General features: G+C 32.4%; 1 protein-coding gene across 5 annotated transcripts in view; it reads right to left on the reverse strand.

Annotated features, from left to right (window-relative positions):
• Positions 1-5135: 5135 nt before the first annotated feature.
• LOC143258598 (serine/threonine-protein kinase 40-like) overlaps positions 5136-14458 on the reverse strand; it is a 38324-nt gene continuing 29001 nt past the window's right edge. For all 5 annotated transcript variants that reach the window (XM_076517791.1, XM_076517789.1, XM_076517792.1 and 2 more), the window contains 3 exons: positions 13220-13364; positions 9083-9202; positions 5136-7074 (listed from right to left, as the gene is read on the reverse strand). In XM_076517791.1, coding sequence (XP_076373906.1) covers positions 6741-7074; positions 9083-9202; positions 13220-13364 — 599 coding nt within the window. In that variant the 3' untranslated portion in view covers positions 5136-6740. The remainder of the gene's footprint in view (positions 7075-9082; positions 9203-13219; positions 13365-14458) is intronic.

The following is a 14458-nucleotide window of genomic DNA, read 5'->3' on the forward strand; positions in this document are numbered from 1 at the left end:
CAGGTCGTGTATTTTCCGCCATCTTTAATAATGCAGAGTTTAGTAAGTGTTTTGTTTAGAATGTTTCTATGCAGTTTTGGCATAAATATGAAATCCATAAATCCATTGGAGTTTAGTTCAGGTTGCCTTTATGTATTTGTTGTTCTCATAGCAGATAACGCATACTCTACCTGCGAAATATTCCAGAATACCAACTGCAGCTTCCTTTCTCTTATCGAATGAATGATATCTGCATGTTTTAGTCATGACGAAATGACACATTACGTGGTAACTATTGTAGGAGAAATGATACTGAATAGGAACCTTAGTTCTCGCTCAGTTCTACATGGTGTTTATTGTCTAAGTGTCTACTCACTTTCCATCAACCGAATCGAATCTATTTATTTCCCACAAAGCTGAAAACTCAGTCGATTTTCAAATTCTGATTATTCTGTAAATTTACTGCTCATTTCCCCTGTTATTAAGCGAGCATATCTGAAAGGCTAATTATTAATGGATTCCTCAGACAAGCTACCTTCTCCCTAGCCTTTCAGTTCACCACTATAACAGACTATGGAATTTACTAAAAGCACCAGATGCTAATGATTTGAGAGTCATTAAAAACAACATTTCCGCTAAAACGCATTGCAGCTCGGGGTTTCGTTTTCTTTCAGACAATTCAATCAAGAACTTCAAGTTACAAACTGACTAATATGGTATCTCAGGACGGCTGGTATGGGTATCAACACTTTTACTAATAAAGCAGAGAAGAACGTTTCGACCTTCCTAGGTCATCTTCAGATACATTTTTACTTCAAGTGGGTTTCTCGTCATCAGTATCCTAATAATAATAAGCTGTAAGTAATTCAAATCCAGTCTATACCACATTAGTTTAATACTTACTCTATTATTCTATACATTATTTACATATACAATAAAACATTCCACCCTGCTCTGAAACTGCTTCAATAAATTATTCATAAAGAAAACTCTCACAATGTCGAACTGAATAAATCTTAACGTATTTGAATAATAAAATATGTATAACAGATAAATAACAACTGTATATCTTTCACTGGAACGAGTTCATCATATAAAAAACAATGCTTGTGTTTTAAGTAGTCGATATCATTATAAAATATCGAACAACTGTCTTATCAGTTTGTATTACGAACTACAGATGCGCAAAGGAAACACAATAAATATATAACGACACTGAAAAAACGTTTTTGTACACAATATAGTTGAATGTAATAAACTGTCCTTTCTGCAGCTAGAGCAGTTTTCTACTTTTTCGAGTGTTTAATTTTTTTTGTTAATTTTTAATCTTCACATCTCTTCCCAAAATTTGTATTTCTATGTTAAATTGAAGTATGATAGAACGTAATATCTCAGTAACTGTATACGTATTTTGCTATAACATTGGCTGATTTGTAAAATATGTTCTGGCCCGGCATGGCCAAGCGTGTTAAGGCGTGTGATTCGTAATCTGAGGGTCGCGGGTTCACATCCCCGTCGCGCTAAACATGCTCGCCCTTTCAGCCGTGGGGGCGTTATAATGTGACGGTCAATCCCACTATTCGTTGGTAAAAGAGTAGCCCAAGAGTTGGCGGTAGGTGGTGATAACTAGCTGCCTTCCCTCTAGTCTTACACCGCTAAATTAGGGATGGCTAGCACAAATAGCCCTCGAGTAGCTAAAACAAAACAAAGTAAAATATATCCTAACACGCTTAGTCCTAATTTTTAGTTGCTGTTTTTCAGCTACCTAAATTTAGGATTAGATTTACTAAAAACTTTGATTTTACATCAATTGTTCCCCAGTGGCTCAGCGGTATGTCTGTGGACTTACATGCTAAACACCGGGTTTCGATGCCCGTGGTGGGCAGAGCAGAGGTAGCCCATCGTGTAGCTTTGTGCTTAATTCAAAACAACAATATTCACATAAATTATTATTTTGACTCTGTTGAGCGTCATGGTGTCACGTGGGAAAAAAGGCATTTTTTGTGAGGGTTGCTGTTACTCACATAGCTACAAAAACGGTTATCGGTGCTCTGCCCACCATAGGTATCAAAACCCAGTTTCTAAAAACGTTACCGCTTGTGTAGATGTACATTTGGATTTTCTGAAAGCATCTAACAAAGTGCCAGATAAAAGGCTTATAAAATTAATTGTCTCTATAGATGTGGTGGATAAGTTAGCAAATTAGATAGAAGAGTGGCTGGATAGAAGAAAGCAGATGGTTGTTACAAATAGAGTTCAGTTAAACTGGATTAATGTCATATACTTAATGGTCACGTTATTAGGTAAACATCTATGTAGTACCGAGTAGGACTCTTTTTTTTGTCTCCAGAACAGCTTGAATTCTTCACAGCATGGATTCAACAAGGTATTGGAAACATTCCTTAATGATTTTAGTCCATACTTACTTGATAGCATCACGTAGTTCCTGCAGATTTGTCGACCACACATTCATGCTGCGAACCTCCTGTTCCCTCTCATCCCTAAGGTGCTCTATTGGAATGCGACGTGGAAGACTATGCAGTCCATTGGAGTCCACTGAAGTCAATGTCATGTTCGTGTAACCAGATTGAAATGGTACATGTTTTGTGACATGGTGCATTATCCCATTGGAAGTAGCCATTAAGAAACGGGGAGACTGTGGCCATAAAGGGATGCACATGGGCAGCAACTATGTTGTAGCATTCAAATGATGCTCAGTTGGCATTAAGGGGCCGAAAGTGTCAAGAAAATATTCCCCACACCCCCACCAGTCTATATCGTTGACACAAAACAGAATTCATGCTATTTGCGCTAAATTCTCACCCTACCATCTGCATGTTGCAACAAAAATCGAGATTCATCAGACCAGGCGACATTTTCCCAATCTTTAATCATCCAGTTTTGATAATTCAGTACCCCCTGTAGCCTCATCTTCCTGTTCTTAGTTGACAGGAGTGGAACCTGGCTATATATTATTTTGGTTCGTAAGCCTGCAGATATGTCACTGAGCTACAGGTGGTGATGGGGTTACGAGATCGGCTAATTCAACCAGTCTCATAGCATGAATCTGTACTGATCAAGACATGTTTTGACTCAACTTGGTTTTCCTTTGCTCTTAGTTATACGACATTGATGCCTACCCTGACATGACCATGATATTGCAATATACAAACTGCATACCAACAGTGAGGAATATACAACTTCCAACTGCAGTAATATTAAAGTCAAAAATGCATTTTACAGTACAATATTAAATTTTAGTATTGAAAATCATATAAGAATGATTTATGTATAAATGTTCCACCCCTATATTATTGTTTATATTCTTCTTAGCACTGCCATCCCTTCATCATTTTACATTTGTAAAATGTTTTTATTCCCTGTTTATCCACACTGACTAAAAGTTAGTATATTGTGTGAATGTGTGTAATAAAATTTAATATTTTATGTATTGAATTTTTTTTTCTACTTCTTCACTTCATACATAATATAGAGATGGGGTTCCTAAAGACAAAGATTGTACAGTATACAAAGCATTCAGTATTCTACATATTACAATCATCTAAACGTTCATCCATTATTAGCGTGTAATTCCAGTTTCATCATTTACTTGAGCTTCTTAAAGGAACCTTAAATTTTTGTGAAAATCTAACTTCAAGGAATAAAAACATATTTTACACCAGAATTATGTTTTTTTACTGCTGTTAGTTATTATGACTAAGCAATAACATCAGACACTGCACACAAACAGATTGAACATAGGTTTAAACTAATGTTAATGATAAAATAGTTGTAGATTTACCTCTACCAAACTAAGAAATTAGATAAACAATTTAGTGTGTTCATAACTTTCTGGTTTTGTATCTTAACAGTTATTTATTGCCTTGCTCACGTACAGAAACAAATGTTGACTTTTTTAGTCTGCATATTTGCATTGTGCCTACTGCTTACTTTGGTCATCCCTACAAATAGGGTCTATCAACTCTATAAAAGAGATATGCAATTTTATTTTTTCAGTGCAAGCTGTTTTAATCTCTTTGTATAATCGTGAGAAAATAACAGTTTTGAAATCCATTGAATTTGTCAAATTATCGTACTTACATATTATAATTTTTTCTTAATAACAAATATTATCATCCTTTCTAAATCAAATTCTACTTTAACTACAGCTACACTGAAAAGAGCAGGTCAATCACGAATATCAAACATTCAGATTCCTTTTTAAATCTATATCTTTTGGCTTAATCTGTTTAAAATCCATTTTCATTTAGTTGTTTTATCATTAGTTATTTGTTGATCAAGAGTTTCCAGGAAGTAGTTTCATATGTCCTAGCTGTACAAGTTTTATATTCTGTGATGCACATTTTGATTTGTTTGTTTTCACAAGTATATTAAAAATGTTATAGTGAATTTCTGAAGACTCTACAAAAGAAAACATCTTTCTGTTAGCCAACTTTCAAATAGTTTCCCTCTAGAAACTAAATATATCTAAAAAACTAAAACCATTCAGAGCAATTCGGCTTAAGCCATTGTAAAGAATAACTAATTAGAATGACCTATTTAGAAACAAAAATAAAATTAGCCACACATTACAAATAAAAATACCTCAAACAAACATCAAAGTACATTATGGTCAAGTTTGATTTTGAACTTCACACTAACCTATAAGAGGGCTATTTGCACTAGCCATCCCTAATTTATCAGTGTAAGACTAGAGGGAAAGCAACTAGTCATTACCACCCTCCACCAACTCTTTTACCAATGAATAGTGGGATTGGATGTCACATTATAATGACCCATGGCTAAAATGGCGAGCATGTTTGGTATGACGGGAATTTGAACCCGCGATCCTCAGATTACAAGTTGAGTACTTTAACCCCCTGGCCACGCCAGGCTTACGTGTTAAAGAAAGAAGCAATGACTCCCTATTCTTTGTCTACTTGAAGAGGAAATTGTTTTTCATGTATACAAACAAATATTAATATGGATACCATATAAATATTATTTTGTATTACAATGTAAAATAAGTTATACATGTTTTTAGATATACAGAGTATAATTCAGCATAAAGTATAATAAATGTTATTTTTATTTAAGCACATTTTTGTACATATTAAAAAACATGCGACTTAATCACAAGTTAGGAAACTCAAAAACACAATTTCTATATCTTTATTTGTGAAAAAGTACAGCCAACAAAAAACTGTAGTCACTACTGTCCAAAAATAAATATTTCACCTAACAAATAACTATTTTATAACAATGAAACAAGCTATTTATATAAAATGATTGAAGACAATTTGCAAAAGCATTACATAAGCAAAAAAAATTTAACTGCATAAAAAGCCTTTATGAATATCATGCTAAGTTTTAAAGCATTTCTTAAGAAAACTGTCTTTTAATCAAGTATTTATAATAGAATTACCTGTAACTGTCATTGTCAGTACAAAATATTATTACTAGCAACCAAAATTTATATCATTTAAATTTATAGAAACAACATAAATTACACTTCACTTATTAGACCTCATGTCCCTTTTTTAAATTGCAATTATGACAACTTTAAAACCATGTTTAAACACTTCCAGGATTTAGCAGGGGAGGTCACTTGAAAAAGTTACTGATTTAAAAAATAATAATACTCTAATCATACCATGTAACAAAATATAACAACATTCCAGTGTAGTTCTTGTACCTTTATAATAAAGCTAAAAAGCAAGACTCATCTATGTCTTCTAAATGAAAAGAACTATGAATTTTTAAACCAAGTTCTGTTCCAGTATAGCAAATAAAACTCATTTATATTTTAACTTATATGGCTAATATTTTTATGTCACAATTTTTTTCAAAAGATAACTTTGACAGTTAATACTTCCTTATTTGAAATTGGCTGATAAAAATCACAGATTTAAACTAATTCAACCACAAGACTGAACTTAATAAACATTAAACCAGAATAATCATGCATGTCCCAACTTGCCCTTAAAAAAAGGAATGCTAACTTTTTGAAAACCAATAGGTTATTGAGATACATGTTTTATGGTTCAGTATTAGATGCACTTAAGTGATCCTACAAATTTTTTAGTACTGGAAAAAGCCTTAACCAATAATTACATAAACAAATATCTCATATCTATCAAAACAACAAGTTACATAATTCACAAAGTAAAATAAAACAGTATTTTCTTTTATATGGTAAAAACTTATAAAAGAACCATTCCATGTACCAAAGCTCAAAATGCTGTACATTTTGATTCTCAGCTATTTTATTGAAATCTCAATACAACTGTCAATGTCCCCATTAGTACAGCAGTAGGTCTATGGATTTACAGTGCTAAAATCAGGGGTTCAATTCCCCTCAGTGGACTTGGCAGATAGCCCAATGTGGCTTTGCTATATGAAAACACACACACAACTGTCAATAAAATTAACAATTTTTTTTTATCCAAGTACATTTAAATTTTAAAAATCTGCAGCTGCATGAAACAAGATTTAAATGGTTTAAATTTTATTTTAATTTGACATCACCATTTATTTTACCAGCTGCACCAAATTTTGTTTTTATAATAGTGAGCATGATTAACATATAAAGACAATTACTTTAGATATGAACTATTTCTTCCTGTCCTTAGAAATACCACTGCAGATATCATTCCCTCCAAATTAAGTCTGTGTGCAATTCTGAATAGATTCAGTGTATCTAACCAACAGTCACAATTAATAGTTAATTATACAAACCACTTACACAAGATGAAAATATTTCAAGAACTTCCTGGGAGAAGATGTCTAAAGTTCATTATTTCTGATGGTGTAAGAGGACGAGCATCTTGGTTAACACGCATCACTGGTATGTTGCCAGGCAACCGTCTCCTTGGTGCTATTACTGCACGCTCTTTACCTGTAATTCCTTCTGGTGCAGAACAGCTATTATTCAGAGGCAAGTCACCATGATGAGCAATATTTTGTGTTAATTTCTGGTTAGTACTTGAAACCCAACCTCCAGAACTTTCATCTTTTTCTAACCCCTTCTTTTCTTCTTCATCAGGAACTACCTGATAATCATTTTCATGATTGGCCACACTAACTTTTGCCCACCTGCCAAAGAAAGGTAATAAATTTATACAATATTCAACTACTTAATACTGTACTTGGATATATAAAATAAGAAATGCTTCACTAAAACAGATGTAGTACAATTTTTTTGTCATTATTTTGTTTATCAAAATCATATAAATGCTAAAACCTATTTTCTAAATGTAAAATACTATAACTTGAGACAATTCTCTTCCCTCAAGACACTTTTCTGTTTGTTATGATGTGAACACATTATTAACTCAACTGTAGAGTAAAACTCAAGCTATTGCTAAGTGTAAGATGTAGTCTGTTGCTAACATGCTTCATCATTTATATTAAATAATCACTTAATGGTCTCTTCTAAATAACCAATCAGATCTGGTTTAAACAATAAATGCAAACAAACAAAATACTTTCTGATACCACCACAATATAATGTTCCTCTCTTTCTCATCACAAAACAAAACTGGTCTAGCTAGCAATTACCTTTTCATAATTACTCCAATACAGATGTAAAAAAATTCATCTGATACATAAATATACTGTTAAAAATGAGATCATAAGAGCCAAACTAAGATAAAAAAAGGCCACAAATCACTTTTCTAAGCCTCATATTTTCAGAACTGTGAGTTAACAAAACAAAAGAAAGTAAAGAATTTCTGTATCTCTGGCATTTTATAACTTGGAACTGTTACTCATAGTGTACTGCCATCACATTATATTTATTTTAACACCATTACTTCATTGCTCTTTGAACCATATATACTACTAAACCAGTGTAACAAACTGTAAATTACCTGGCAAATGCAAAGCCCAAGTTTTGGTACTGACTTAGATAATGCACAAGCTTTTCACAAATATATCTCACTAAGAAATGTTTTTTGTGTATGTATTTTTTATTTAATCCACTAAGTTTCTAATATCTACCTTTCAGACACTTCGATAATAATAAATAATAAATATACAAGAAAAATATGAAATTTAATACTTTCACCTGGCCTCTTGTGAAACTTACTTTATTGCTACCAATGATAGTAAATGAAAAAATATTTATTTTAAATATGCATTCAAACACACAAAATAACAACATGCATAAAGCTTTCAATATCCTATAACCATTGTAGTTTAACTGGCTTTGTAACTAAGTAAAATGTCCCTCAAAATCTATCCCTTAGGTGACTGAGCTGAACTTGGCAATAGCAACTTTGAACCTGGATACTAAATAATCCAAAAGCTATCAGGAGAATGAGCTAAAATTAAAATGTAAATTGGAAAATTATGATCTTCTCTTTATATTTGTTATAAACAATGTAATAACAACTGTCAGTGAGAATTCCCAAAATTTTTAAAGACGATACGTGATGGGAAATGGGAAGTCAATACTATATGGGTTAGATTCTCTGGTTGTTATCAATGTACAACAAAACAGGTGGAAACTATAATACTTAAAATCATTTCTTAACAATATCTATAATATAAATCTGTAATTTCCAGGAAAAGTCAGAAGTTTCAGTAGAGGTGGAAAGAAACTAAACTGATTAATTCAAACTGAAGAATTGTCACAGGATAAAGAGAAATGAAGATGAACTTGTTTACATATTTTTATTGCAAATTAAGAAATTAAAACTTCTGTAGTGTTGAAACTTGAATTATAAACTACTGCAGCTTCATTGCTACAGTACTGCTTACCAAGATCTTTTAAAAGAGAACAATAAGATTAGTAAAGAATGTAATTATGTACTAGTTTATTAAATGGTAAAGCATTCAATTTCGGTTCTCCTGAGGACCTTCAAGAATTCCTAGATAACATGTGGGACTATTTTGAGAACTTACTGAGAGAAACGTGCTTTAAATGTTCCTTCAAGAGTCTCTCTACCTTGTAATCCAGCATATTTAATGGTGATCAAAGTCTATTGGACTCACAGAAGTTAGAGATCCAAAGTTTAGCTTGGTGCACCTGCACCTGCATCCAGTAATTTGTAGCACATGAAGATTAATAACAGTCAATACCTGCAATCTAACCACTTACCACAAAGCAAACGTTGTCTGAAGACTATCTAATACTTGTTCTGCTGTCATTCGTTGTTTAGGATTCAAGATCAGAAGCTTTCTGATAATAAGAGCAGTATTTTCTGAAACATGTCCATCACTGAAACATGAGAAAGATATACAATTAATAATTCAATGTAAGTTAAAATTAACTGAAATTGGAATGAATGTTTAAATTACAATTCTTATCCAAATCAAGTCAAAAATAATTTTTCAATAAAGACTAAAAGTTAACATTTTCCCAAATTGAAAATGTATTTCCAATAATACTAGCCTCTGCTGACACTATACCTGTTTTTCAATCTCCTGGGTTTCTACTTCTTTGACCACCTAAGCACTGAACATGCTTGCTTCAGTCTTTTGTACCCCACTTGACTGCTCTTGGCAACATCTAATTTGCAAAATTCTACACCAGCATCAATGCACCCTCTATCTAGGTACTGTACCTCATTCAGATAATGTAATCACTTTTTCAAGACTTACACAGGCTCTTATTGAGAGGCAGAGTAGGAAAGTGTCATTGGACACAGGTATTATTGGAAATACATTTTAAATTTATGAAAATCTTAACTTCAAAAATATACCATCTTATGATACATCATAGCTAGAATCCCACACACTGAAGGGGAGCAGCATAGAGATGAACGACACAGAAAATGTTTGCACAGAACAGGGGTGTACACAAAAAGTGGTACGCTTGTAGAGGAGCCACACTAAGTCTAGAACAAGTATGCTCTTCACCTGGAACTAGTTTCTGCATCAAGAGTGGAGAGAGTAATCATAATTATAGGCTAGCCCCAACCAGATTTGGTTGACCAAGATTCCATAACATAGGGTTGGATATAAAATGTCTTGGTTCCTATATCCCATGTTGGTGGCTAGGGTTAATGGACACAATTTTTACATAGTTTATTGCAACTTGTACTAATAGTGAAAGTAGTTGCTAGTGCAGAATTGAAATGATACAGCATACCTGCCCAGGCAACATCAGCCACAGTGTGGAATATTGTAAAAGGTAAAAAAACTCTTGGAAAAAAAGAAAGATTAGGTGATTGAGAAAGTTACTCACTCCTGGTTAAAAATCTAGTGGATGAGGTCAAAACAGCTACAGAGAGTAGTTGAAATCTTTCATATGAAAAAACTGCCAAACCATTTAAGTTATGAGAGTGGAAAAATATTAAAAGTCCAAGTATCAGTCTCAACAACATCTTCCAGAGAGCAATTCAATCAAGCAGCTAATGACATTGAAACATGATGAATGTGGCAAGACACAACTCACAGAATATTCCTCTACTGTAACAATAATCTATTACAGGCCATGTGAATGAATGTTTAAAGTCAACTTGTTAGGGTAACTGGGAGAAAATTCATGGAAAACTGAGGGATCTAACTGAATGAACGATCAATTTCTTGTACCTCAAAGTGAGTTAGTACGAGCCACAACACTTGAGGACCCTGACAGCACATAACAAAAGATCAATAGTAGGTTGATCATAAAAGCAAAAAATCACTGGCAAATAAATTGGTGAGAAGAATCCTTCCCTAGCAGCCAAAGATGAGCCAATGTATGTAAAACAATCTTAAAATCCCAGTTCAGTAGTAATGAGGGCCAGAGAATGTGAAAAGATTTGAGTAGACCAAATATCACTGGGGAGTTGAAAACCTTCCGATGTTTAGATTACTGAAAAATAGTTGATGAGGATGCCTTATATAAGGTCACAATTGGCAAAGCAATACCTCTTTCAAAAATTCAAATTAAGAAATGAGATATGGTAAATGCTTTGGGATGAAAAAGATTTAAATTTTTTTTGATACACCACTGATGATAAGCATTTGGTTTCCACTTATAAGTTGCCACAATTAGTCCAAGGAGAGATTTAGTTAAACTCAGAGAAACCTTAGAAGTTAAACCTTTATGTCAGGCAATGAACAACATAATTTCGAAGCATGAATACTGAGTTTCTGAATAACTAGGTGTAAAATGTCTGATCAAGGGCATCTCAAGAGATATGGCTAGAACAGAAGTTGTAAAAGTGAATGTTCATATAGATACTAAAGAGGAAGAAAAAAGCCACAATTAGACTGGTCAATATGGTGCTATCAAGAGAACTCAACACAAATTAGAATGAACCATAATCAGAACTCCAGACAATAAACAAGTTAGGGGAAATGCACACAGATCCAAATGCATCCAGTCCTAGTTAGATTATTTACTGACAATACTTGAGAATGAGGTATATTAGACCAAAAGAACTGCAGTTGAGAATTCCAATGAGTCCCAAAAGGCACTGGTTACTGAAGACCCAAACTGTAAACAAATCCACTGAAAAACATTGTGATATAACATGCATTTTATTGAAAGAAGCCAGCTGAATCAAGGTAAATTATCTGCAGTTAAATTCATCATTCCTGGAAAATGAAGAACATACAAAATGTAAAAACAGAAGTCAAAAATATGTGCCCCTTTAATGAGAAATATGAGATACCTCTATAGAAAAGTTGGGATAATTATGACAATTCTTTCTTCAAGGGAGACAAGATCTTGAACCATTGCTAGAGTAGGGGAAAATGTTTGAGAACATTAATGTGGAGGAAAGACTTGTCTTCTATTCAAATACCCTGGAATTCTTGTCCTTGAAGAGATGTGCTGATGAAAGTTCCTATGATCAACTAGTTATTGATTTAGCTACTAACTTTAAGTTGGGGCAGTGTTTCTCAACCTTTTTATTTTCTCAAGACATTCCTACCTAGTTTATAATTTCTATGACATCCCTAATATTCTATAGCCCAGTTAACAGTGGTATAGCCTGGAAGGGAGTCATTGAGATACCCCTCACTCCCCCCAGTAAGTCCTGGATGAAATGAAATTTCGCAACTTTCATTTTTATTTTAGAACACAAAAACGTATCAAATGTGATGTAGCAATCTGTTTTGTTTTTACAATATTTTGCTAAAATCTCACAGCACCTGTAAATGAAGTCCATAAACCCCAGTAGAGAAACAATGATTTAAGAAAATGCAAAAAATAATAGTCAGACACAAGTTCAGAGGTTTATTTCTGACTGTTAGCTCTTTGAAAGTTATAGACAAAACTAATAGTTAATACACCAAATTACTAAACAGGTGTGTTAGTTACATTTTTGGTACTTCTTTTCAAAAATCAGAAAATTATGACATTGGATAAATCACAGACCTATTGGGTAGCAAATAACTACTTAATTTTGTTACATTAAATAATAGTACAGTAGCTTTATTTTAGTAAGTGTTCTACAAGGTTAGTAATACAGGTGTGAAGGACTTATAATGTAACTACTTGTGAAATACAAAAACACCAGCCACAAAAAACTCATTTGAAGTACCTTAAACCTCTTATTTTCACACTTTAGCATACAGGAAAAAAAAACCTTTGTTACAGAAAATGTTTTATATTTTCACACAATACATAATCAGAAATATGAAAAGCAACTAACTACCTCTTTTTTTATACATAAGCTGGAAATTGTTCAAAATACAGTGTAAAAAATTACTTAAAATGTCTTTAAAGTTAATTTGATTGCATAAAATAATTCTTTTTACTCTATATTTAATAGTGAAAGCTATTAAATGATTAATCTTTTGTAGGTAACTGAGTGTAGTAAAATAACAGTTAAAAACATCAGTGTAAATTCATTAAAACACATTACAGCAGAACTTGTATAACAGGCAAATCCTGAGTTTCAAATTCCCTTTGGTGTATAAATACACTAAAATGATTAAGAAGTAATTCCACCTAAATACATTCACCTCTGTCATACCTAGTTGTTCTATGATTGATACTCACAAAGGAATAATACACACAAAAAATATTGAAATAAGTTTTTCAAAATTTCACATATATTCTTTGGTCATATTGAATTTCAACAGTACCACTAGACTAATACACAATGTACATTCAAACAAAAAAAGAAAAACAAGAGCCATACAGTCAGAACGTCTATCTCCTTGAATCAGTATTTGTTCTTTGTGTATTTAAAATAAATTTTCAGAAAAAACATTTTTTCTTATTTCTTGAAATCAAATACTTATAACATGTTAACACTAAAAAGGGAATTTTCCATCAATGACTCAAAGCACTTACCTTGGTATTGCATATTCAGCTGCCTTAATTTTCCGGAAAAGTTCTTGTGGAACAGAATCGTAGAAAGGAAACTGACCATAAAGCATAGTAAAAAGAACAACTCCTAATGCCCACATATCACTTGGCTTTCCCAGGTAAGGTTTCCCTGTGTCAGAAATCAAAGCATGTATGTCAGCAAATTAATGATAATCATAAAGTTGTGGTGGAATGGCATGAATCAGAACTATATTTTGAGATTGTTTGACATTTTGTAGGTATTTTGATGCCACTAAAAATTCATTAGTTTTATAAAAAGGTATATAATAGCCCTTCCAAAACCAAATGTCCACACACACAGATCACAAAGATGTTTAGATCTGGAACTTAGAATTACCAAATGGGATAGTGTTACAGGAGTCAAGATTTGTCATATTAGTTTATCAAATCATCATTTAGTGTGATTTATCTTGCATTTTGCATACCGTTACTGCTGTTGTAAGCTCAACTTGCACCATCATTTTAATCATGCAGCTTTTTTCTAAAAGTATACATTTTAAATTGAATATGGAAAAAAAAATGCAACATTTATTATCCTGATTGTAATTGAATGATCTCACAGTGAAATTATGAACTACAGTTTATTTAAATGCTAAGATACTTTATAACATATCCACTGACTAGTTTGCATTGATTCTTATAAATTTCAGAATCATCTTTCATGTTATCATTTGTTGTTACGTGAGAGCAATATGTTGATTACACGTGGCTGTAATGAAACATAACCTTAGACAACACTTTTATTGAACAGATTAAATGTTAACGTAATACTAAAATAAAATTTTCTTTTAACTATAAAAGTTTAGAAAAATAAAAAAACAAGCTGCTTATTTGCCAGTTGAAATGCTATCTTGAAGAAACAAACCATAAAAGAAATCGATCGGGGTTTTTGTACTTCTGTCTGCAAAATCTTAATTTCGATATTTATGATGTATACATAAATATAAAATTATAAAACTTTTTTAAATATTCATTAATGGATTGTCCGCTTATATTGTATAAATAAGTACTGTTAATTGCAACCTAGTAAAATGATGCACACTCATTTACAAGCAGGTTAGTAATTGAATAGATGTTTTACACATTATGTTTTTTTTTTTCATTAAACTTATTTTACAAGTTAATTTTATAATTACTGACATGATCAAGAAGACAATAAATGTCCTTTTACTACTGCAAAGTTTGCTTGTTTGATGTTTACTA

This window comes from Tachypleus tridentatus, chromosome 8 (genome assembly GCF_004210375.1).
Source record: "Tachypleus tridentatus isolate NWPU-2018 chromosome 8, ASM421037v1, whole genome shotgun sequence".
NCBI lineage: Eukaryota > Metazoa > Arthropoda > Merostomata > Xiphosura > Limulidae > Tachypleus > Tachypleus tridentatus.